Below are 26,654 nucleotides of genomic sequence, written 5' to 3'. Positions count from 1 at the left end.
GCTCATTACCATATCACGGCGTCTTGAGCACACTCGGAAATAATGTATCTCCTGAATCTTGTAATTATCTTGCGAAGAGAGCTGTAATATTCTTTCACATATTTTTTTCTGTTAAAATCTAATTCCTCAAGCAAACATTCAAATTATATCGTGCACACAAAAAGGCGAGGCACTAGACGTTTTTTAGAACGGATGAAGTTATGTTTTAAGACTGCCTCATGAAAAACCTTTGGAGAAACTGGAACATTTGGCTGCAGAGTAGGTAAGCAATAAATACCTGCTGCAGGAAGGAAGGAAGGAATGAAGAATGTGATTTTATTTGGATAAGCTGCTCCCCACGCCCCCACCCCCAACCCCACAAGTGGCACGGGAGAAGATTTTGGTAGTATGCAGATGAACATTTTCTAACAGTATATATATTAATTTTGATGTATTTTGCAAAAAAAAAAGTATAAGTAGCACATTGAGCCTGTGTTTCCATGAGTTTTATAGTTTGGAACGATAGCAATCCACTGTTTCTTCTTTAAATATATTTAAGTAAACTAAAGGTGCATCTATTTAAAAAAGATTAAGTAGGTCATGGTAGATTTGCCTATATTTTCTTCTAAAATCTTGCTTATCAGAGTTTAGCTTTGGATAACTTAAAGCTGGATGTTAGCTTCCAGAAGATATCAAGAACATCTATAAATGAGGGAGGTTCACGACCATATGGATGGATTACATAAATATAATATTGAAAAAAGCCAGATAGTCGTATCGTGTGAATCCACTTACATGAAGTTTAAAAACATGCAAAACCAATCCTCTAAATTTGGGGGGATTGCAGTGAATGGGAGGGGACAACAGGGGACTTTCTGGGGGCTGGTATGTTTCATTTCTTAATCTGAGTGGTGGTTACTCTGTGTGTTTGGTTTGTGAAAATTCATCACTAGGTACCTCATGCTGAGTATATTTTTCTGCCTTATGATACAGCTCAATAAAAAAGGAAGAGAACACAATTAAAAATGGCCAAAGGATATGAACAGGCAACTCCCAAAGGATAACATCAAATGACCAATCATATGAAAACCTCACTAAGAATCCAGAAAAAAAGGAAGTTAAAAAATAAGATGCATTTTATTTTTTTACTCATCAGATTTGCAAAAAATAGTTTCATCTTCCTGATTGTCTCAAAAAAATATCTTGTTAGACTGGGTTTGTTTGATTTAGGATGCGAATAAGGTACCTGTATTGTATTTGGTTGTTAGGCTCTTCAGTCCTTTAAAATCAACAATCCCCTACTTTTATGCCATTTCTTCCTTGAAGGAACTTGGTCGTTGGTCTTACAGAATGCCCCACACTCTGCATTTGACCGATTGCTTCTTCTAACCGCCCCCCTCCCCCCATTTCCTATAAACCGTTGGTGAGAGCTAACGGCCAGATTAGATTCAGATCCAATAAAGTTTGGCAAGAATCCATCACAGGTGGCGCTGGATACTTCCTAATACTAAGATTGTTTAGCGGGTTCAGGTCGTGACAACTTGGTTCCTCCATTTTCAAGTTTTCCTTTAAGATTAAACATCTTAATTTAATGACTGTCGTCTGAATCCATAATTAAGGGGTGCAAATGATTTTCTAATTCTATCACTCTACTCATTTATTAGCTGGACTCTTTTGCAACAAGAACTTTTCCTCCTCAGCTATTTGGTGACTCTGAAGTGCAGCTCCTTCAGAAGCTTGATGTTATTCCTTTGTTAGTAAATTCCAGAATGATGGGCTGGTGCCCTTGCAATCGGTATTGGTGGCCAGTTTAGGAGCATCATCCGGAATCCAGGGATTCATGCATGTGTCACGTTTCCCAATCAATTGCAGTCTCATTCTGGCCAAAGCTGTTGCAAGTTTTACAGGCATAGGTTGCTTTTTACAGTAATGTTCAAAATCAAGAATCACGTTTTAAAAAGATTGAGAAACTCAGGCCGGGGAGGCTTCCGGGCTGATCGGCCGGGAGGCATAGGACCCAGAGCAGCCACCGCTCCCTCCGGCAATGTCAGGGTCCCCGGGAGCCGGCGTCGGGGGGCGGGGCGAGGCGCGCGGGGCGCACGTGGGCAGGGCCATCGCGCCTTTGCGCGCGGGGCGGGGCAGGTGGCGCGGCGGTGGCGGCGGCGGGCGCGGGCAGAGGCGCAGCGCGGTCACCAGCGCGGTCCTCGGCGCAGCCCGCGGCGTCCCTGCGTGTGGCTCTCGTCCCGCTTCCCACACCCCGCCGGTCGAGGATGGGCGCGCGCGTCTCCGGGGGGCCCCGGGCCCGGGCAGCGCTCGCCGCACCGGGGCTGCTGCTGCTGCTACTCCTGCTCCGGCTGGCCCCGGGCGTGCAGGCGGCGCGGGGCCGCGGCGGCGCGGAGAAGAACAGCTACCGCCGCACGGGCAACACCTTCTCGCAGAGCGTCAGCAGCCTGTTCGGCGAGGACAACGTGCGCGCCGCGCAGAAGGTGGGCCCCGGGCCCGCGCCCGCGGTCACCTTGCCGCGGCCGCCGCGCACCTGGCTCCCGGGGCCGGCCTGGGCCGCGCGCGGCCTCCGGGTCTGCTGGCCCAGCCGGGGCGCGGGGAGGGGGATGCCCGGCTGGCGGCCCGGGACCTGCCCGGGAGGTGTCGGGTCTGAGCGTTGGGGCTCAGGGCCAGGGCGCAGGGTCTCGGGGCGCCCTCTCCAACGCGCAGCCCTTCTCCTTGGACCTTGCCCCTTAGGGCGGCGCGCGGCGACGGCGTCCGCACCTCTCATTCATTCATTCAGCACGTTTGCTGAGCACCTATTATGAGGCAGGCCCGGTGCCCGCCGCCCAGGGGGCGCCCTGACCGCGGCCGCGCTCGCCGCCTCTCCCCACCCTGCTGCGCGCTCCCGGGGCAGCCCCGCGTTTCTTCTACTCTCGTACCCCGACCCACTTCCCCTGTGCACCTTAGGCCCTCCTGCTGCTTTCAAAGGATTTGGGTTTATTTTTCCTTCACCGGAAAAGAGAGGGAGCCATGCGATCGGCTCTGTTGCTTTGGCAACTTGGCAAAGTTTCCCTACTGAGCGCCTAGCGTGCGCCGGGCCTTTAACACGGAGCGGGTCGTTTACTTCGGGCTGTGGAGGGACCTGCAGCCCCTGCGGATGGTGTCGGGCCCCCTGGAGCTGGGGGGGATAGGGGCACCTTTCTAGGTCAACGTCTGCCTGGGAGTTCCCAAGAAAGCCCATGTTACTGGGGAGAGTTGATGTGGCGATGGGGGGCCCTGGTACCCCACTCGCTGTTCTTTCTGGTAATCTCTTTATTCCGTGCTAACCCAAGGATTTTGGAGTCTTGACAAGTTGGGGTTCTAGTTTTGACTTGACCACCTTCTTTAGGCCTCCATTTCTTTATCTGTTAAAGGCGGGTGGTAATAATGCCGCCTTCTTTATGAGGTTGTTAGCAGTTTTTAGTCCTTTGCTGGTTCACGGTATTGGCTGAATTTCTGCTAGCTATTATTATTATTATTATTATTATTATTATCATTATTACTATTATTATTATTATTTTCTGGCCAGGGTGCAAAGCAGCACTGCTAGCACTGCTGGAGGACTGGCACTGTTCTCAGAGGGACATACTGTTATCCTCATTTTACAAATGAGGAAGTTGAGGCACAGAAAGTTTAAAGCTCTTGCCCACGGTTTGGCTAATTGGTGGTGGAGAACTGGGAGCTCTGACCCTCATAACCTCACCTGGGACAGAGGCCGGGGACGTGAGCCAGGCCTGCGTAGCGAGGACCCAGCCGGGGAACGGCCTTCCAGGTGGGGGGAGAGCAAGCACAGAGAACTTGCCTGGGGAGTGGGCTCGGCGTGGGGAGGGCCAGAGAGAGGTTGTGGGTATGGTTGGGGCAGAGAGAAAGAGGGGACGCAGTGGCCAGATCACACAGGACCTTGGGTACAAAATAAAGTAGATGCTGGCACAAGGGGATCATTGCCAAGAGCCCAAAGGTTCAGGAAGAGGAGGAGGAAGGGGTTCAGGTGTCCTGCCTGGAGGGGGCACGGAAGAGGGGACAGGAGTTAGGTCTAGGAAGCTGGGGCATGGGGCCGCCTGCCTGGACCTCATGTATCAGGGAGCACAGGGTAAAAATGAACTTGGACCTGTGGGTGGGACATCCCCAAGGTCAGGTGGAGAAGTTGGCCTATTTCCCCTTGCACTTTTGCTTTCATTTTAGGTTTTATGATTTTATTTTAAAGAAGCTTTTATTATTTATAGGTATTTTAAAATAAGGTCATAGTTGTATGAAGTATGATTTCAAATAGTTCAAAAGGGTAAAAACTAAATCTTCTTCCTACCTCTGAACTCCTCCCTCCCATTCCCCACCCCCAAAGCAACCAGAGACTCTGAGCATATATAAGTATTTAGAGACTTCTCCCCTTTTGCTAGTTTTTTGTATGTTTTGCACTATACATACTGATCTGTACCTTCCTTTTTAAAAAATTAAAATATTTTGGGAGGTCAGACCTTATCAGTGCATTCAGCTTTGCTGGATTCCTTTTGAAAGGCTGCAAAGAGTAGATTCTTGTAAGAACGCACTGTAGTTTGTTTAACCCGCCCCTTACGGTTGGTGTTTTGTTAGTTTCCTGTCCTTTGCCACTCCAAACAGGGCCCCAGTGAAGGTCTTTCTGTATATGTTGCATGTGCACGTGGTCACATTTATTGGTAAATTCTTAAAAACACAATTGCTGAGTCAAAGAGTGTGTGCATTTTTGCAGCTTTTAATTGAACTATAATTTGTGCTCTTTTCTGCAAGCACAAGTGTACAGCATAATGAATTGTCACAAACTGACTACACCCATGTGACCAGCAGCAGATCTAGAAATGGAACTTTCTGTCCCCAAGATGCCCCTACGTGCTCCCTCACAGGTTACCCCTTCAGGTGGCCCGTCTCCTGAGTTCCTGCAGCCATAAATTAGTTTTGTCTGCTTGTGTACGTTATACACAGTTCTGGTTCCACGTGCAGTTTTAATTTGGAGAGTTATTACCAGATTTTCCTCTAAAGAGCTGACACCAGTTTACACTCCTACCAGCCACATTTGAGAGGGCAGGTTCCCAATCCCTCTGCTACAGTGTGTCATTTAACTTTCTGATTTTTTTGTGTATGAGATAGACGGTTCATTTGTTCAGAATCCATTGGTGTTTTCTTTTCTAGGAGCTGACTTGTTTTCTTTGACATTTTTCTATTGAGCTGCTCTTTTTTTTTTTTTTTAACATAGGCTTGCATTTTTTGCTAAATAACACTTTTGTCCTTTTTTCCACCATTTTAACACTTTTTTTTTTTTTTTTGAGGCATTACTGTCATTATAGCTCAGTAGACTTGCACATATTTAGGGTTTTCCGTTAGATAAGTTTTGACATAGTTATATGCCACAATCAAGATAATGTTCCCCTAACTTTTTTTTAATCCTCTAACTTTTTTTAGTTGTGGTAACATATATGTAGAACGTAAAATTTGCCGTTTTAATGATTTTTAAGTACAATTCAGTGGTATTGATTACATTGATAGCGTTGTGCGGTCACCACCATCCCTTACCAAAACTTCCCCATCACCCCAAACAGAAGTTCTGTCCCCATTAAGCAATAGCTCCTCATTCTTCCTCCCCACTGCCCCTGGCAATCTCTAATCTTTTCTGTCTCCCTGAATTTGCCTAGTCTATATTCTCCCTAAAATGGAGTCACAGTATTTGTCCTTTTGTGGCTGGCTTATTCACTCAGCATAACATTTTCAAGGTTCATCCATGTTGTAGCATGCAATTAATCCTCTAACTTTTTATTTTGAAGAATTTCAAACTACAGAAAAGTTGCAAGACTAGGACAATGCCTAGCTCTAAACCCCTCAGGTCAGTTCACCAGTTGCTCACATTTTTCCCCCAAACTTGTTTTTCTTTTTCTCTACAAACGCACACACACACACACACACACTTTTTCCTTTGGCTGAAGCATTTGAAATTAAGTTGCAGACCTCCTGACACTCTACTATAGAACCACTGGTCCTGTTGAAGAAACTTAAATTTGATACAATAATATTTTCTAATGTACATTCTGTATTCAAATGTCCATTATACCTTTTTTTAAAATCTAGGACCCAATCAAGTTCTGCTTATTGCATTTGTTTTCATGTCTTCTTTTGCCTCTCTGTCCCCTTGCTTTATTGGGGGTGGGGTGGGGGCTTTTATGTCATTGATATTTTTGAAGCATCCAGACCAGTTGCCTTTTTTTTTTTTGTAATAGCTTTATTGAGATATAATTCACATACCATATAATTAACCCATTTAAAGTGTACAATTCAGTCACTTTCAGTGTTTCACAGAGATGTGCAACCATCACTACAGTCAATCTCAGAACATTTCCATCACCCCCAAAAGAAACCCATAGCTGTTAGCAGCCCCCACTTCCCCCAACCCCCAGCCCTAGGCAACTACTAATCTACTTTCTGTCTCCAAGGATTTGCCTATTCTGGACATTTCATGTAAGTGAAACCATGCACTGTGTGGCCTTTTGTGTCTGGCTTCTACTCAGCATCATGTTTGCAAGGTTCATCCATGTCGTAGCATGAATCAGAACTTCGTTCATTTTTGTAGCCACAAATATTCTGTGTATCCGCTCTGCCCTTCGTGGGCATTCGGGCTGTTTCCACTTGGGGCTGTCTTGAACAGTGCTGCAGGGAATGCAGCACTTTGGGATGTATACCTAGGAATAGGCTTGCTGGGTCAGATGGCAACTGTCTGTTGAGCCTTTTGAGGAACCAACAAACCGTTCTCCACAACAACTGCACCATTTTACATTCCCACAAGCAATGGATTGAAATTCCTATTTATCCACATCCTCCCCAACACTTTATTGTCTTTTTTCCTAGCCGTCGTCATGCAGGTGAAGTGGTATCTCACTTTTTTTTTTTAATGCACACTGTTATTGAGATTTATTCACACACTGTACAAAGCCATCCAAAGTTTACATGCCATGGCTCACAGTATTGTCACATAGTTGTGCATTCGTCACCACAACTCATTGGGTTTTTGACAGACTAGTTGTCATTTGGAATTTTGCACAGTGTGCGCCTGTCCGATTGTTTTTTGGGCATTACACTCGCAGCAGACCTTTCCAGAAGGGACTCCACATGGGGGTCTGCGTCCTCTTGCAGCAGCCCGTCCACGGACGTGATGTCAGTTTGTCCCACTGCTTGCAATGCTCAGCTCATCGCTTGGTTGCGGCCAGACAGACCCTCCAACTTGGGGCTACTTTTCCTTCGTAATTCACTCACAGTCGGTGAGGTGCCAGGTCCTCTCATGTTTGTCTTTCTTCCTTACCCCAGTATCCCAGCTCACGCAACCGTTGCTTCACCATGTTCCCTTCGGAGGCTTTGCAAACCTCTCAGCTGCCGAAACGCTCACTCCCTCCCTGGCCTGTTTGTTGAGACAGGCTGCCCTTGCCACTGGTTTTCCTTGGGGCCTGCTGGTTTATCTGTGACCGGGGGTTCCTGGTGGAGAGGAGGGGACGGTGGCAGGAGGGTGGCCGTCACCCAGGGCCCCGGGGCATTGGGTGTCCAGGCCCCTGCTGCAGAGAGGAGGGCGATGAAACCCCTCGGCCTGGAGAAGCAGTCTTGTCCCCTCGCCTGGAGTGGCCTGGGCCTTGCTTTCCCGGGCTGCAGCCGTCCTGAGGGTGCTCACCTGCTTCCCTTTCCCCCAGATCTAAACCTCCCACTCCAAAAACTGTCCAGCATACACAGAGGTGGAGAGAATGGGATAAAGCCCCCTCCATGCCCATCACTCAGCTCATCCGGTGGTCAGCTTTCTCCCATTCTTCTTACACCCGTGCCCCCACTTTTGAAAGATCACTCTCTTTGAATTGGGATCTGAACAAGCTGTGTACACTGCATTTACTTGATATGTCTTTTAAGTTTCTTTTTTTAATATAGTTTTTTGCAAACAGCTGTAGATTTAGAAAAAAATTGCCAGCACAGTACAACGAGGTCCCATACCCCACTTCCCTCAGCTTCCCCTAATATTTATACATTATTATTTTTTTTTAATTTGAAATACAACTTTATTCTGATTCTAAACGAAAAGGAACGGGTATGACAGTAACAAACAAGACTTCACCACTGAATATTGTGATGTGACTGTAGCAGTCTTATATTTGAAACTCAAAAAGGAAACAACTGTGTTCCAAAACAGCTAATATGCAGGTCCAAAAAATGAAGGTTTTTTTTTTTTTAACTGCCACATTCACTCCGAAGCCCATTCATCTCCTTCAGCATCCCAAAGATTAAGCACATGTTCTGCTTAGCTATATAATAAAGTGGCAAACACGCTGCACCACTGACATCACAGGACAGTTGCCTATAAAACTAGACTCTGACGCTGGGCTCCAGCTTCACTTCCTCACAGGTCGTCATCCTCATCCGGCAAAGCGGTCGTCTGAGCAACCTCTCAGTCGTGTTCATACTGTGCCGCCAAAGCCGGGTCCATGACCACCTCTGGGGGGGCGAGAGCAGGCATGGCCACGAACTCCAGGTCAGGGTCTCCAATCAGTTTTCTAGCGAGCCAGAGGAAGGGCTTTTCAAAGTTGTAGTTACTTTTGGCAGAAATGTCATAGTACTGAAGATTCTTCTTTCGGTGGAAGACGATGGATTTTGCCTTAACTTTCCTGTCCTTAATATCCACTTTGTTGCCACACAACACGATGGGGATGTTTTCACACACTCGTACCAGATCTCTATGCCAGTTAGGCACATTCTTGTAAGTAACTCTTGATGTTACATCAAACATTATAATGGCACACTGGGCTTGGATGTAATAGCCACCTCTCAGGCCGCCGAATTTCTCCTGACCAGCCGTGTCCCACACGTTGAATTTAATAGGCCCTCTGTTGGTGTGCAACACAAGGGGATGGACCCCCACGCCCAAGGTGGCTACATACTTCTTCTCAAATTCACCAGTCAAATGACGTTTCACAAATGTAGTTTTTCCAGTACCCCCATCGCCAACCAATACAAGTTTAAACTGAACTTGGGGTTCTCGTTGGGCGGCCATCGCGATGGTTCTTCCAGAAGCGTCTCTGTCCCCCGTCTGACTCACATTATTATTAACTAAAGTCCACTGTCTATTCTGATTTCCATAGCTTTTCTTTACTGTTCGTTTTCTTCCCAGGATCCCATCCACAACACCCCGTTCCATTTAGTCGTCCTGGGTCCCGAGCTCCTCTGGGCTGTGACGGTTTCTCAGACGTCCCTTGTTTTTGCCAACCTTGGCAGTTTTGAGGAGAACTGGGAAGGTGTGTTTTGTAGAGCGTCCCTCAGCTGGGGTTCGTCCGATGTTTTCATTGTGGTTGGCCTGGGGTTCTGGGGTTCTGGGAGGAAGATGCAGACGTGGAGGGCATTCCTGCCCCATCACGTCCAGGGCACATACTGTCACCATGATTTCAGGCTCTCCGTGTTAATGGCTCCATCTCCCACCCGTCCCCTGGGGTCTCCTCCAAGCCATGTTATTCGGTGGAGAAGCTGCTTGTCCTGAAGAGTTTCCTGCAGTCTGGGTTTCCCAGGTGCATCCTCGTGGCGTCACTTCCCGCATTCCTCAGTCCCCCATGCTCCATGAGCTCACGGTTAGATCCGGAGGCCTGGTCTGTTGCAGGTTCAGTTTTTCAACCAATGTCTAACGGAACTGCTTGCAAGCTCTGGGCTTCTCTCGAGCACCCCTAATGGCTCCTGCTTCTTCATAGCAACTGAGTGAGTCAAAGTGTCCTATGGCCGGAGCAGTAGCCAATGTGTGGATAGTGGCCTTGGTGTGGACAGCTTTCCTTTTTCTGCCATTTGAATACATTATAGAAATTACTCTGTATTGAGAAATGTCTATTAATCATGTACTTTAAGCAATTATAACAGAATAAACAAAATGTGGTACAGCCACTTAATGGAATATTACTCAGTCATGAAAAGGAGTGAAGTACTGATATATCCTACAGCACGGACGAACCTTGAAAACATGATGCTGAAAGAAGCCAGACACAAAAGGCAACATATTTAATAATTCTATTTATAGGAAATGTCCGGAACAGGCAAATCCCTAGAGACAGAAAGCGGCTTAGCAGTTGCCAGGGACTGGAGGGGGCCTGGAGTGGATGGGGAGTGACTACTAATGGATACGGGGTTTCTTTTTGGAGTGATGAAAATGTCCTAAAATTAGATTGTGGTGCTGGTTTCACAGCTCTACAAATATACTAAAAATGATTGGATTGTATATTTTAGACAGTTGAACTATATGGTATGTAAATTACCTGCTAATTAAGTTGTTAGCAGCAAAGAATAATAATAACTAAACCAATGCCTATGTGCCTCCCACCCAGGTTAGGTCCGGAAGCAAGCAGCCCAGGGATGCTTTTTCCCCTTTACATTCCACCTGACCCCCTGGAGGGCTTGTGGCAAGGCAGGTGGGGGGCCCCTCCCAGAGGGTCTGTGGTGGGCCCAGGAGCCTGCATTTCTAACGAGCTCCCGGGTGAAGCGGCTGCTTCTACCCTGGGGATCCCACTTTGAAAGTCACTGATCTGGAATATGTGCTGAGAGGGGGATCTTCTGGAAGACCCTCTCCTCCTGTTTGTGATTTTGATCCATGCTGGTTTCCTGCAGACTTTGCTCCCAAATCCATCCCCGTCCCACTCCCACCCGCCAGCACCACCAGTCTCCTCTTCAGTGGGTAAGCTGCCTTCTGGCGTTCTCCCTTAGGTCTTCTTTTGGTTTTTATGGAAACCCTTTGATTTTTGTTTAAGAACACCTTTACAGAGGCATAATTCACACACCATGCAATTTACCTATTTAGAGGATACCCTTCAGTGGACTTTAGTATACTCAGAGTTTGTGCACCCGTCACCACAGTCTGTTTTAGAACATTTGCATCACCTCATGACACCTCTCAGTTGTCGTCCCCATGGCCCCGGCCCCTAGCAGCCGCTCCTCTGCTCTGTCTCTAAGGATGTGCCTGCTCTGGACGTTCCACAGAAATGGAATCAGACCATGTGTGGCCTGTCTGCCTGGCTTCTTTCACTCCACATCACGTTTCCAAGTTCACCAATGTTGCAGCACATCACAGAACTTCATTCCTGTTCACGGCTGTATAATGTTCCACCACATGGATAGACTTGTTTATCCATTCGTCCGTTGGTATGCATGTGGTCTGGATGTGCAAATCCCATTAGTGCTTGCAGCTTGGCGGTTTTCTAAGGCTGAGAGGGTGAAGTCCTGGGGGGCCATCTGGGGGTCATCGCTTCTGTCTGGGTATTGAACATCAATAGGCGTTTTCCACATTTACCACGTGCTCAAATGTAATGAGCTTTCACACAAATAATCCCATTTCATGCTCCAGTAACAACAAGAAGTACGTACCGTTACCCACATTTGTTAGCTGAAGAACTGGGGCCTGGGAAGGCCTAAGAACATTTACAATATCCCCTGGCCACCCGGGAATAAGTGGAGGGCTGGATTTGAACCCAGCAGTCGCAGCCGGCTTGTTTAACCAGGCTGGTTGAACCCAGCTTTTCCTTTCTCCCTTCTGCTGGAGAAACAATCCAGTAAGGACCTCCAATTTAAAATGATGTGCCAGCTCACTTGGAGGCATTTGTCCTCCACTCGTAGGCCACATGGCCCATGTGCAAGGATTTCGTTGCAGCTCTGTCTATAATTGCGGAGAGCTGGAAACAACCTAAGTGTCCATTAATGGGGGGTTACTGCGCAGCTGCAGGTGCACCGTCATTTAGAAAGGAGGCAGCTCTGCCGTCTGAGGTTAAATGACTCCAGAGGGAGTGTGAGGTGAGAAAAGCTGCAGCCCCCTGACCACAGGCTGCCAGGTGTGGGGGAAATGTGCGTCCGCTGTTATTTACACAACACGTCTAAGGAAGGACAGACAGGTGACGGGTAATGCTGGGTGCACCTGGGAGGGTAATCTAGTGGCTTGCCTGTCACTGAATTCCATTTGTAGTTTCAGGATTTATTCCATGGGTATATATCACTTATCATTCATCCCATGTGTCTATGTCACCTGGCACAGTGGTTCTCAAACCTCGGTGTGTGGTGGATTCACCTGGAGAGGCCCAGGGTGTTACGGGCACAGGGTGGGCTGAGTTCCCAGGGAGTTCTGATGCTTCTCAAATTTGAGAACCACTGTCCCCCTACTTCTGAGTCACTCCTTTGTGGAGCCATCAGGGGAAATGGGTTGGAGCAGAAACTCCCACGTTTAAAACTGAGAAAACCAGGCAGAGGAAAGCAGAGAACTTGCCAAAAGAGTGAGCAGTAGCAGGGCTGTGGGAGAAACCGGAAGAGGCATGAAGCAGCTCAGCCTGTAGAAGAGAGATGTCTTCTTTTCCCAGATTTCTCTCTGTGTGTGGCCTGCCGCTCATGAATCCCCAGCTCAAGTCATCACCTCTGAGCCTCGAGACCATCTCCTGTGTGGCATCCATCACCAGCTCATTACTTCTCCCTGTTGGCGTGGGGGGTGTGGAACGCAGGCCTCTGCTTGGCCGGGCTGGGCGGGTGACCGGCTGCTGGACGTGCAGCAGTGACGGTTCCGTTCTCTTGTTTCTGCAGTTTTTGACCAGGCTGACCGAGAGGTTCGTGCTTGGAGTGGATATGTTCGTGGAAACATTATGGAAAGTTTGGATGGAGCTTTTGGATGTTCTTGGACTTGACGGTAGGTGTGGGGGTTCTTGTAAGGTGCTGCTTTATTACAGAGGTTTTTCAGCTGCAGAAGCCAACCCCTGGCGGGTGGTACCCAAGATGGGGGGTGGGGTGCAGTGAATCCACAAACGAGCAGTTCAGATGTTAGCAGTTGTGTCTATAAATGGCACACCAGAGCTGAGATTTCACAGTTACCATTTAGGATAAGGTGGAAGCAGGTTGACGTGTCTGCCTCTAGCAAACCAGTCAGACCAGAAGTGCAGTTCTCTGGCTTATTGGGATCTGTAACAGAAACCCCTCCAGTTATTGAAGCAGAAAGGGATTTAACACGGAGAATTAGGTGCTCTGGAATCAGCAGAAGGGCTGAAGGAATGATGAATAAATCCCTGAACGCTGCCGAGCTGGCCTCCTCTTGCCCCAGGAAAGCGGAGGCTTTGGGTGCCGCTGCTGAGTTCAAGGACATAACAATTTTAGCTCCGAGTCAAGCATCAGGAAGCCCCTTCTGTCACCCCAGTGACCCCACTTCCTGTGTTGCTGCAGGAAACCCTGACGTTTCCAGCTGTGGCGGGAAGGCAGCTCCTGCTCAGCTCACGTTCCAAAGCCCCCTTGAGGGCAGCCACAGGCTGGGACCTAATTTCTCTCCAGTGCTGGGCTGCAGGGGAGCCTGGGTGGTGGAGCTCTTGGCTTTCCAGCTTCTGCAGCCCCAGAAGGCAGGCCGGAAGGAGGCCGGAACAGCTGTGGTGAGAGCCAGGCCACCAGCTCTGCCACGTCAGGTAGGAGCTGTCGAGGGAGCTGTCGAACGCTGCTTGTTGGCCAGCCAAGAGAGTCAGAAGAGCTCCTTCCACACCGAGATTTAATGGTGCATTGCTGGCCGCACGTTTTACATTCTTGACGAGAGCTTCTGTTGAGCACAATCCCATCCTCCCTGCACTTCTGAGGGTGTTGTTTTTGGTCTCTGGCTGATGACGAGGCACAGGCAGTGGAACGGAGCGGTCAGCGAGGAGCAGCTCTAGAACCGAACCGAGCACTCCTGGTGGAGGGTCCTGGCCTTGGGCCCCCAGCCATCCCCACCCTCGCGCCCCGTCTTCCCGTTGGCTCTGCTTCCTCCCCCACCTGTCTGCAATGGCAGGGACCGATGACACGGCTATGCAGAACACTAACCTGTGCAGAGCACCTGCCGTGTGCCGGCTTCCCGCCCACATAAGATCTTGCCCTTTCAGAGGTTCTTCAGAAGCTTCTGGAACAGCGCCCAGGACAAACCACCTTTCAGTTTTCTAAGGGGCCGCCCTTGGTCAAGTGGCCGGGCAAGCAGGCCTCTGCCAGCAGTCCCACCTCCAGCTTTTATCAGGGCCGAGGCCACTCTCTCCACTTGCTCCCATCCAGAACACACCCCCCAGGTGGAGCCGTTTTCCATCTCCACCTCCCTGCCCCAGGTGCCACCTCTTCCACCAGGAAGTCTCCTGGAGCCCCGTGTGCTGGGGTCCCCGAGACCACCCCCACATGTGGAGGAGGACTCCTAGGACTCAGTGTCTGTTGTGCCCACGACTACGATTTATCACAGAGAGGACACAGCACAATCGGCAAAGGCAGAAGGCTCATGGGCCACAGTCCCGGGGAGGCTGGGCCAGGCTGCCTGAGTCCTGTCCAGGGGAGTCACGCAGGACGTGCTTACATCCGCCAGCGCCGAGAGCACCCAGCTACGGGAAACGCTGTCTCCCTTGGAGCCTCTTTGGAGGCTCCGCCAGGGTTTTTATTGGGGGGTGGTCACGTAGGCCCCTCTGCTTGGCACGCACCAAAGTTCTAGGCTCCCAGCAGGGAAGCAGGCACCCCGCACAAGCCAGGCACAGGGAGCCTCTCTTGTCAGGGAACCGCGGGGACCCTCCTGAAATGCAAGTTCCCAGGTGCTGGCCAAGGGCCTGCTTGCAAGCAGGCCTTTCTGGGCAATGCTGAGGCCCGCTGGCTTGCCTCTTCCCCACACACCTTCTAGCTAGGATTGTGCTCTCACCCCCTGCAGGCCTTTCTCAGCAAATCAGCCAGAGTGACTTTTTTAAAACATGAATCAGGTCATGTTACTCTCCAGTTTGAAGTGCCTGGGTGACTTCCAGTGTACTTGGAATGAACCCACGGTCCACACTGCAGACCATGAAGCTCTAAGAGTCTGTCCCTAGCTTCCCCGACCCCCTCTCCCGGGGTCTCCCACTCTCCCTTCCCTGCATGCCAGCCCTGCTTGCCTCTGTCCCACTCTGTGGACACAGGCCGTGGCCTGTCACAGCCCTGGTCTCAGTGCATGTCCCTGCCTAGGGCTCGTCCCCTGCCCCTGCCTGCTCGGGTCTTTCCATCTGTAGGTCTCGGTGGCGGGATGCCTCCCCCAAGAGGCCAACCCCAAGGCCACGTCCAAGGCGGCTTCACGTGTGTTCTTACACCCCTGTCCTCTGGATTACCAGCGCCTGCCCACGGGGGTCTTGCTGGTGTCCTCCGGGCCCTATCCGTAGCTCCCCGCTCCAGGTCTGGCACCAAAAGGCCCTTTATAAGGAGGAGCGGACGACTGCCAGCCCCGCTCTAAATCCAGTGGCTGTTGTCGTTATAAGAATGGGGAAATGTGGACATGGAGATGCAAAGAGGGACAGAGAAGATGGCCACGTGAAGACGGAGGCAGAGCTGGGGGGCTGCAGCTGCAAGCAGGAGGGGCCCGGGAGGACCCTCACCTGGAGGCCCTGCCCACACCTTGGTTTTGGACCTCTGGCCTCGAGAACTGTGATGGTATGAATTTTTGTTGTTTGAAGCTGCCTGGTTTGTGGTGATTTGTTATCAGCAGCCCCAGGAAACCGAGAAAGCCAGTTGTCTCTAGACATGCTGCTGTTGGCCTCAACACCCCATTTTACAGATTGGAAACCGGGGCCCTGAGGTTGAGCTGCTCATCCAAAGCTGCACACCTGGGGGGCACCGATTCACGCGCCCTGGCATGCTCCCTCTGCCGCCTGGAACCTGCCTGCAGCCTGGAATCGTCCACTTCGACATTTGAGGGGCTTCAGACCGACTCCCGGGGGCTTTGCTGCTTGAGCAGAGAAGCGGAGGCCGCAGCATGACTAGCTGAGAGGATGCTACCAGCTGCCGTCTCCCAGGGCCACTCCTGGCCCCTCCCGGGACCTGGCTGAGTCAATGCACGGCCCAGATCCGGCAATTTCACACAATCCTGCTTGGAATCCATATTTGCCACCTGCCCAGGCTGTTGAACTCCCGGCATTTCCATCCCCGAGCAGCAAGCCCTGAAGAAGCAAATCTGATTGCAGGAAATTGTGTGCAGCTTGGAATGGAAAACTGCAGAGTAGGAGCCGTCTCCCAAGCATGTGCGAGAGGATCAGAACCGAGTCAGCACACAGTGGAGCCCGGAGGCTGTCAGTGCTCCCGTTCACAGTGAGAGCTGGCACACTCTTCAGGGGAAAGAACTTACTTCTGTACCTGGGTTTTCCCATTTTGTTTGATACCACAAGCTTCAAAGTATCCAAAGGCCTTTGCAATTTGTTTCTTATGCTTAAAAGTTTGAGTGTGCAAAATACTCCATAGACAATTGTATACTGAAGTCGGTATTCTGGTGCAAAACGTTTCTGGGAGCACCAACCTCTAATTTCCTTCTGCGAATTTTTCGGAGTGCTGGTTAAAATGGAGAATCCTTAATGCAGCATCGTCCAATAGAAATGTAAAGTGGGTCACATATGTGCTATTTTACATCCTCTACTAGCCACCTTAAGAAAAGCAAAAAGGAACCAATGGAATTAATTTTAATAAGGTATCTTATTTTGCCGAATATACTCAAAATGTTATCATCTCAACTTGTCATCAATGTAAAAATTATTACTGTGCCACCTTACGTTGTTTTGGTTCTAAACGTTATGGGCTGAACTGTGTCCCTGCAGAAGACAGGCTGAAGTCCTCACCCCTGGCCCCTCAGCAGGTGGCCTTATGTGGAGATAGAGTCATTGCAGGTGGGATTAGTTACATTCACCTGAGGTCCCACTCGGGTGCAGTGGGCCCATCATCCCATGTGACAGGTGTCCTTATAAGAAGTGAGGGAGGGAGGCTGTGATGATGGAGGCAGAATTGGAGGGAGGCAGCCGCCAGCCCAGGGGCCCCCAGCCGACTGCACCCCCGGAGCTGGAAGAGGCCAGGAAGGAGCCTCCACTTGAGGCTTCGGAGGGAGTGTGTCCTGCTGGCCCCAGGATTCTGGACTTCCAGCCTCCAGAGCTGCGAGCCCCTGCATCTCTGCAGTCCGAAGCCCCCGTTCCGTGGTTCTTCGTCTCAGCAGTCCTGGAGCGCGACATGTACGCCTTCAGAACCCAGTGTGTACTGTACAAGATGCACCTGGTTCTGGACCTGCCACCCTGCTAGTGCTCAGAAGCCACACCCGGCCAGTGCAGCCGTGGCCCCATGCCGGGTCTGAGTGGAGACTCTTGGAGGATAGAGCACTTGCCCAGGTCAGAAGGAGGGGTCTGAGGCTCTTGTCTCCCGCACATTGCTTCCTGGAGCCTCCGAGGCGTCTTCCGAGAAAACGAGGGCAGTGTCAGTCCCGCTGGGATATGCGATCCAGGTAGAACCACGACGAGGCAGGTGGGCTGTGGGAGCTGGGCTCCTGGGTTGGAATCCCACCCTGGTTGTCCTGCGGTGAGACCCTGGTCAGCGCTGCTGACTGCGTTGGCAGGTCCTAACGATTGAATGATGACACGTCCACTGCCCGGAGCAATGCCTGCCCCCTGTGAATGCTCAGCGAATGCTCGAGGCCCACGAAGGAGCTCTGCCCCAACAACCACATCATCGTCTCAGTACAGCGACCCGGCGACCACAATCCCCTATGCCGAGGGCTGCCCATGGCCAGCCGCAGTCCGGAGCTGCCGACCCTGCTCCCTGGTGAGCATGTCACAGGATGTGCAGTGACCGAGATGCTGCCCCACACTGAAGAGCAAGCCTGCCACCAAGCCCCTGGCTTCTCTCTCTCCTTTTCATCTTTTTTAATTTTTTTCAGTTGATGCAAAATTCATGGAACATAAAACTAACCATTATACAGGGAACAATTCAGAGGTATTTAGTGCATTCCCAATGTTGTACAACCACCGCCGCTATCTAGTTCCAGAACACTCACTCAGCTCCAAAATAAACCCCATCCCCTCTAGCAGTCCTCCCCGTGCCCCCACTCCCAGCCCCCAGCCACCACTGACCTGCGCTCTGTCTCTGTGGACTTGCCTGCTCTGGACGTTTCACATAAAGGGAATCCCAGTACGTGGCCGTCTGTGTCTGGCTTCTTTCACTTAGCATCTTGTTTTCCGAGCTTCATCCATGGTCTAGTGTGTATCAGTGCTTCTTTCTTTTTTATGGCTGATTCTCCACTGTATGGATAGACCTAACTTTTCTTTCCAAGCCCCCGTTGCCGTGAGGCAGGAGAACCAGTTAACAGTATCCTGATTAAGATTTAGAGTCTGGGGAGCAAGGTCACATCTTACTGCCTGTCCTTGAGTGGAGGTGAGAATTCTCATCTCTGGTCCAGTGTTTCCCACAGGTGTTTTTGTACCCACTGATCCCCTCTCTTCGGTCCCTTGATGACATAATAGTGCATTTTTGTGGCTCCAGATGTATTCCAGCCCAATGGTTCTCAAAGTGAGGTCTAAGGCACGCTGGAGGGGGTCCCCGAGACCCTTTGGGGGGCACTGTGAACTCAAAGGTTCTTTGTGTACTTCGGCCACCACAACATACGGCAGCAGGTGACACCCAGCAGAGGGGAGGAGCCGGCTCTCTTCTATCGGGCCAGATGTTAAATAGATTTGTAAACACACAAAACAATACCACTCTTCTCACTCCTTTTTTTTTTGAAAATTATTGTTTCATGAAAAATTTGTTATTTGTCTCAACCGATAACAGGTTTATTTTTGTTTTTTAAAATGAATTAATAAATAATTTTTGAAGATTACTTTTTTAAAAACTAATTTTAGTTTCTAATATGGTTAATATCATTAGATGGAATGCATATAAGGAAAAGCTCTTTGGGGTCCCCACTAATAGCAGAGTGTGTGTGACGGAATCCTGAAACCAGCTCTGAGAATCTTGTCTTACACAGAGGTTAGGTTTGAAAGTGAGCTCCAAGGTCAAAAACCATGTTGAATTGGAGGCCCTGTGTTCATCAGGATGGAGTGAGACGCTTCAGGGCTCTGTCCCCACACAGAGGCTTTGGAAAACTTGAAAGAACTGGCAGAAACATCTTTCTCAAAGCTACAGAAAACAGTTAAAAGGACTGTAGCAACAGAGCATGCGCCACATCAAGAAAAAGGCCACTTAAAAGCGGTGGGGTCTCGTGGTGTCCTGGCTGGCCCCCTCCCCCCACCGGTGTGGCACGATGCTGCCCAGTCTCCCGCTGCAGATCCCTGGTCCCAGTTCCAGTGGGAGCGAGTGACCCTCATGTGTGCACTGGGAGCGTGCATGCCTGGCACAGTCTGTGTGGTGGTGGCCTGCAGGACTTGCTGTCCCAGAGCTTGCCCTGCGTGTAGAAGGCGGCTCACAGAGCTCTCCTGCAGACCATGGGAGAGAAGGCAAGTCCTGCTGCCTGGGACCAGGGGCTGCTGGCTGTGGGACCAAAGTGCAGTGCCCGGGATCGTGAGGACATGGTTTCCTAGGGAGGAGGCGGCATTCACAGCCATGTAAACAGGGTACTTCTTAGGTCCATACACTTGTATGTGCAGAAAGGACTGGGGAGGACCCTATGCTTTAGCCTGGAGCTGTTCTCTAAACTCATTGTATGGATAGGCCCTGAAGGAGAGAGAGCACTCCCACAGGTTAATCTTTTCTTTTCTTTTTCTCCTTCATCTTTTATTTTTATTTTTTGAAAACTCTTGTCAGAACACTAGCTAGATACAAGCATAAAGAACAGATGCCTCAGAGTCCAAATTTTGGCATAACATATGAAAATATAAAAATGTCCAGATTTCAGCAAAAGGTTTCAAAACACGAAGAAACAGGAGGTGATGGCCCAGGCAAAGGGGAAGTTTAAAGCATCAGAAACCACTGGGAAGGAGGGCCAGGCCTGGGGCATACCAGAGAAGGACTTTTTTAAAAATGGTCCTAAATATGCTCAAAGAGCTAAGGGAAAACATGGATAAAGAACTAAAGGAAATCAAGAAAGCAGTATATGAACAGAAAGAGTCTTATCAAAGAGAAATGGAAATTATGAAAAAGAAATCAAATAGAGCAAAGACCTCAGCATCAGAAACTAAAAATTCCTGAGAGGGGCTCAACAGCAGAACGCTTTCTTGGAGCAAAAGAAAGATTCAGTGAACTTGAAGATAAGACAATTGAAATCATCCAGTCTGAGGAGCAGAAGTTTTGAGAAAAGGACGAAGAAAAGTGAACAGAGCCTGAGGAACCTGTGGGACACCATCAGCGAACCAATATACGCAGTGTGGGAATCCCAGAAGGAGAAGAGAGAGGGGAAGGGGCAGAGAGAAATAATGGCTGACAACTTCCCAAATTCAAGGCAAGACATGAATGTACACATTTGAGATGCTCAACACACTCCAAACAAGATAAACCCAAATAGGCCCCTATTCTAGTTTGCTAATGCTGCCAGAATGCAAAACACCAGAGGTGGATCGGCTTTTATAAAGGTGGTTTATTTGGTTACACAGTTACAGTCTTAAGGGCATAAAGTATCCAAGGTAAGTCATCAACAATCAGGTAACTTCACTGAAGGATGGCCAATGGCGTCCAGAAAACCTCTGTTAGCTGGGAAGACACGTGGCTGGCATCTGCTCTGGAGTTCTGGTTTCAAAACGGCTTTCTCCCAGGACGTTCCTCTCTAGGCTTCAGCTTCTCTCCAAAATGTCACTCTCAGTTGCTCTTCGGGTGTTTGTCCTCTCTAAGCTTCTCTGGAGCAAAAGTCTGCTTTCAAAGGCCATCTCCAAAATGTCTCTGTAAACTGCAGCTCCTCTCTCTGCTCCTGTGAATTCTTCAGTGTCCCTCTTGGCTGTAGCAAGCCCGCTCCTTCTGTCTGAGCTTATATAGTGCTCCAGCGAACTCATCAAGGCCCATGATGAATGTGCGGGGCCACACCTCCATGGAAACCATCCAGTCAGAGTCATCACCCACAGTTGGGTGGGGCACATTTCCATGGAAACAACCTAATCCAAACTTAATCCTCACTAATATGTCTGCCCCCACAAGATTGCATCAAAGAACATGGCTTTTTCTGGGGGACATAATATATACAAACTGGTACAGCCCCCCACAGCGTATTTTAATACAACTGTTGATGTCCAAAGATAAAAGGAAGATTCTGAAAGCCTCACAAGAGAAGCAACGTCTTGTGTACAAAGGAGCCTTAATAAGGTGAAGTGCCTGTTTCTCATCAGAAACCGTGCGGGCAAGAGGCAGTGGGAAGACTTATTTGAAGAGCTAAAAGCAAAAAATTGCTGACCAAGTATTCTACCTCTAGCCAAACTGTCTTTCAAGAATGAGGGGGGCATTAAAACATTCTCAGATACACCAAAGCTGAGGGAGTTTGTCACCAACAGACTGACCCTACAAGAGATGCTAAAGGGAGTTTTTCAAGTTGAAAGGAAAAGACACTAGACAGTAGGTCAAAGCCACGTGAGGAAATAAGGATCTCCAGCGAGGATAACGACACGGATGAACATAAATGCTGCAACTATAGTAGTTTTGGGTTTAACTCCACTTTTTCCTTTTTACAGTGTCTGAAAGGCAAATGCATAAAATGTAATGACAAATAAGTAGTTTGGGACTCATAATGTATAAGTATGCAATTTGTGACAAGAATTATATAAAGCTAGGGGGACGGAGGGACATAGGAACAGAGTTTGTGTAACTATTGAAGTTAGATTGTTATAGATTTAGGATGTTAAATTTAAGCCCCATAGAAACCACAAAGAAAATATCAGAGATATGCAAGCTCTTAAGAGATTCAAATCAGAGCACAGGTCACTATGGGGCAGGAGGCAGGGGAAAGGGGGAGTAGATGCATAATGGGGGGAGGGTCTCTGGGGAGATGGGGAAGTTTTAGTAGTGAGGGTGGTGAATGTGGTGAATCTCACTGAGTGGTGTGCATGGAGTGGTTGAGACGGGGAAGTTTATGTTGTGTCTGCGTTCCTACAATTAAAAAGAAAGAACTAAAGAGAAAAATGATAATTAACTATAATGCATGATCCTAGGTGGGATCTAACAAGGAAAAATTAGACTGTGGACTGTAAGCGTTTTATCGATGTTAAATTTCATGAACTTGACAACTGCACTTGAGGTGGCTACGTAAATGAATATCCTTGTTCTTAGGAGATGTACATGGCAGTAATAAGTGTTGAAGCAGCATGATGTGTACAACCTACACTCACATGTTCAGAAAATGGATTGATACACAGACAGACAGGTAGATGGACGGATGGATGGATAGAATGATATGGCAAGTGTGGCAAAATGTTAAAATTGGTGGATTTGGGAATCTGGGGTGGGCTGGGGTAGGTTGGGATTCTCTGTATGGGATTTGTACTAGTTTTGTAACTGTCCTGTAAGTTTGAAAGTATTTCAAAATAAAAAGTTAAAAACCAAACGCCAACAACAAAACCACATTGAGTTAAAATGATCCCAGTCCCTCAGAACCAGCACCCTGGCTCGTAGGGGGTCCTGGTGGTTGCTGTGGACATCGTTGGCCCCAGATAAATGGCAGCTTGTGCATGGAACTCAGCTGTGAACCCTGGGATCCTTTTTGAAACATTCTGGTTGTGCATGCGTTAGAGCCCCAGGTCTAAGCTGCCACCTCATGCTTGCTCTGGGCCCAACTTATGCCCTCTAAATGGTCCCATCACTCTTCTCCCCACTACCCCCCTTTTTTCCCCACATGTACAGAGTTGAACCTGTGTCGGCCAGTGGACCTCAAAGCAAGGTCCTCAGTTCAGCGGCTTCCCCTGGGAATTTGTAACAGGTGCCAATTCTCGGGCCATCCACACCTGCTGAGGCAGATGTTCTCAGGTGGGGCTGGCCCCTGTGTTTTCACGGGTCCTTCAAGGGATTCCCACACACGCTCAGATTGGAGAACCGTGGGCGTAAAGTAAATGCACTTAGGATAGAACTGTTCTGGAACACATTAGACAACGCCATGAAAAAAACAATGTGATGCTTCCAGAATGCAGGACTTCCTACAAGAAAACTAGCCCAGGCTCTTCTGGGACTCTTCTAGATTAAAGGAGACTGAATGGCGTGGCCAAGGGCTGTGCATGGACTGGGATGGGATCCTGTTTGGGGAGGCAGAAACAGCTATAAATATCACATATTACACAATCGTTAATATTCTCGGGTGTGATGATGTTGTGGTTTCGAAAGAATGAGGTCTTTCTCCTTAAAAGATGCTGCAATAGGATGTGTGTGTGTGTGTGTGTGTGTGTGTGTGTGTCTTTCACATGGTTCAGGAAAAGAAAATCTGAATAGAGACATAAAGCAAAATACGGCAAAATGCTAATTATTGTTAAACCTGGGTGGTTTGGGTGGGCGTATTTTACTGTTCTTTCAATTTTTCTGTTTGAAAATCTTCACCAATCAGGCAAAGAGAAGATGCAGCTCCTTCATTTCACGGGGTCAGATCTTATTCCTTAAAAGGTAACTCCATCTGTTTGTACCAGTTAGGATCAGGTTTGGCTGTGAGTAACAGACCCAGAATAACAGTGGCTTAAACAAAATGGAAGCTTGTTTCTCCCTTATGTGAAAGGTCACATGTAGGTGGTTATGCAGGTGTGGCGGTGTGCTGCACATTGTCCTCAGGACTGAGGCACCCCCTAACATAAGGCTCCCCCATAAGAGGCCTCCCTAGGCCTCCCTTCCGTCATGGCCCAATAGGCTGCTCCAGCTCCAGCCATTGTGTCCAAAATTCCAGCAGGAAGAAGAAGAGGCAAAAGGCACACTCTTGATGCTTTTAGGTACTTTTTGAAGCTATTGCAAAACACTTTCACTCACCTGTCCTTGGCCAAAGCCTAGTGATGTAGCTGTAAGGGAGGCTGGGGAATATCTTTTTATCCTGGGCAGCCCTGGTTCCAGCCTAAAATTGGGCATTTGTTAACTATGGAGACAAGGAGGAATATCAAAGGACAATTTGCAGGCTCCAGCACACCGTGAAAGGTGTTTCAGGGGCACGTCATGGTAGGCAGCGTCTGCATTCCACAGGGCTGCCCTCTGTCTTCTCAGAGAATCAGCTTGACGCGCTCAGAGAAAAGGTTAAAGGGGTAGCGTATTTCACTTCTTTGGGTGGTTGCAAAGGCCCGGTAAGGCCACCGCGTCGCCCGGCTCCGGTGTGTCCTGCAGCCCCCGGCTCCCGAGTGACGAGGCCCTGTTTCTCTCCTCTGTCCTGCAGTCTCGAACATGTCCCAGTATTTCAGCCCCACCTCAGTGTCCGGCAGCCCGGCCCGGGCCCTCCTGCTGGTCGGCGTTATTCTCCTGGCCTACTGGTTCCTGTCGCTCACGCTGGGCTTCGCCTTCAGCCTCTTGCACCTGGTGTTCGGCCGCTTCTTCTGGGTCGTGCGAGTCCTCCTGTTCTCCATGTCCTGCGTGTACATCCTGCACAAGTACGAGGGCGAGCCCGAGAGCGCCGTGCTGCCCCTGTGCTTCGTGGTGGCGCTTTACTTCATGACAGGGCCCATGGGGTTCTACTGGCGCAGCAGTCCGAGCGGGCCCAGTGTGGAGGAGAAGCTGGAGCACCTGGAGAGCCAGGTCAGAGTGCTCAACATCCGCCTCAACAGGGTGCTGGAGAGCCTCGACCGCTCCAACGACAAGTGAAGGCTGGCCGGGGCCCCTGCCACCAGTGCGCACGCTCGGAAGAAGAGAAAGAAGCAGCAACCGAACCCCAAACACTCTTAATAAACGTGACTGAGCAAGAAAGCGGCACCTGGCCATGGTATTTTTGACCGCGTGTCGGCTCTTAGGACGTGTGTCAAGAATTCAAAGGCCATTTATTTAGAACTACACATTAAGTGTCATCGTGGAGAAAATATTTTTCAAACAAAGGATAGAATCACACTAGCTGCACAGTACGCGAGAAGCGTGTCTGTGCACAGAGCATCAAGTTAATTTTTCAGGCATTTAAATACATCTTTTGTAAGGTTTTTTAATAAAGGCGGATTGAGTCGAGTTTATTAAAACTTTAAATCGAGAAGAATATTGCTAATTGGACAAGTTTAGAACGGTTTAAACGCAAGCGTTTTGTTTTCACGGCTTGGGAATGGGTGGGTGAGGTCTGTGTGTTTTGTTTTGTTTTGTTTTGTTTTTTCCTCCGGTGTTCCAAAACCATGAGCTTTATTTCTGTTTATTTTGGGTTGATGTTGACTTAGCTAATGAAATGTCATCATGTCTAAATGTGGATAGGTGGACTTGACAGAGCCTCTTTTGGATACTAGAAGCCAGCTATGTTTCTAAATGAAGAAATCACTCTTGGTAGAAAACCTGAGGTTTCTTTTCCTCTGTGCTTCAATGTGTTAACCTCAGTATTTTGTAAAGGAAAGATGGGAACATCAGGCAAGGGAGTGTCTTTGGGGTTTGATTCCAGGAGCTACCTGGATAAACGCTGAAGGCCCTCCCTAGGATCTGCTTCATTTCCCAGCTTAGCTGTTCAGCAACAGGCTGTACATGAAAGATCTACCACTGAGGGCTTTTTGTTGATTTCTTTCATTTCGTTTTTGGTTGACTCAGAACCTTAGAAAGAAAACAAACATCATCAGGCAAATCACATTTTCAAGTCTGTTGTTCCTTATCCAGCATTCTCAGGAACAATAAGCAGCAATAAGCAAGCCTTCAAGACGATCTGGATTTCTTCTCCCTGAAATTTTTACAGTACGTTCGTTAGGTGTTTTTTTGTCGGAAGTCTGCTGTGTCCTCGTTTTTGGCGGTCTCTAGGGGCAGGCAGTGGTATCTGCAGGAAGGATAGCTGGGGTGGGGGGTGTCCTGGAAAAGGGAGCTGTGCAAGGCTTGGGGCAGGGGCAGGTGGACACACCCAGCTTTCTGGGGACCCCCTCCCCCCAATTCTCGTTGTTAAGCACCAGCCAAAGAGAACAAGGAAAGGAAGGCGTTGCTTTTGCAGAACGCGGTGTTTGAAGGCTGCCAGGGATTGCAAATGTCTCCATGGCCCTTTTGTACCCACCCCCAAGCAGCCCCCTCCCCAAGCCTCTGCACCGAGATTTGCAGAGATGCCTGGCAGATCTGGTAGAAACGACCTCACAGCCCCAGTATCAGTTTTATTTTTGGTTGCAAAGAATCAGAAGTTGATGTTTTTGAGGCTGTGTATGAAACTTCTATTTTTGAGGTACATGTAATGGGACCCCAAACTCCTCAGTTTGGTTCACTTCCTGAAGCACACACGATCTCGGGGATTTGCTTGGGCACCTCTTTTTCAATGGGCATTTGAAACAGGTGTTTCCTGGATGAAACCATTCCAGGCTCACCATTTATGTACTTCCAGATGAACCTGTTTTAGCACAGGGCATCCGTAACCAGTTCTGGGAGAGGTTGTCTCTGCTCCCCTTCCTTTCCTGCATTTGGCTATACCGTGTTTAGGTACCAAAATGTGCTCTGCTTGTGTGGGCTGGGGCGAAAGTACTGTCTGCACAGCCAATACCAATTCCTTCCTTCCCTGGTTCTTCTCCTGCACACAGTCGTCTGCCAGCAATGCCCAGGTTTTAAGTCTTAAGCCATCACTGGGCTGGGTATAATACCCACTTATGTCTTCCTCTCACTCCCGTGCATGAAACACCAAGGGCACTGCATCGTCTCGGGCTCTAAATCAGAAAACCATTTAATTTCTCCTCAATCTGAGGGAGGCACCCAGATCTGGGCACTTACAGTAGACCCTTGTGGATAGAGACCACAGCCATCAATGAAAAATTGCTGTCAAGATATGCACCATTTTTTCCAAATTCAGTAAACGCAGGCTGTGAGACCCATTTTATAGTTTGATATGC

The 26,654-nt window shown here is 49.0% G+C and overlaps 2 protein-coding genes across 2 annotated transcripts; one reads left to right on the top strand and one right to left on the bottom strand.

Moving 5' to 3' along the window:
* Positions 1–2,249: 2,249 nt before the first annotated feature.
* On the top strand, positions 2,250–24,831 carry LOC119519178 (BRI3 binding protein). Its single transcript, XM_037816683.1, has 3 exons — positions 2,250–2,465; positions 12,583–12,685; positions 24,059–24,831. The coding sequence occupies exons 1-3, from the start codon at positions 2,250–2,252 to the stop codon at positions 24,478–24,480; spliced, it is 741 nt and encodes a 246-aa protein (XP_037672611.1). The 3' UTR covers positions 24,481–24,831.
* Positions 8,441–9,074, bottom strand: LOC119519179 (GTP-binding nuclear protein Ran-like). The gene has a single exon (XM_037816685.1). The coding sequence runs from the start codon at positions 9,041–9,043 to the stop codon at positions 8,441–8,443; it is 603 nt and encodes a 200-aa protein (XP_037672613.1). The 5' UTR covers positions 9,044–9,074.
* Positions 24,832–26,654: the final 1,823 nt, after the last annotated feature.

This window comes from Choloepus didactylus, chromosome 23 (genome assembly GCF_015220235.1).
Source record: "Choloepus didactylus isolate mChoDid1 chromosome 23, mChoDid1.pri, whole genome shotgun sequence".
Classification (NCBI taxonomy): Eukaryota; Metazoa; Chordata; class Mammalia; order Pilosa; family Megalonychidae; genus Choloepus; species Choloepus didactylus.
Note: the sequence above shows the minus strand (reverse complement) of the source record. Positions and strands in the feature narration are given on the sequence as shown.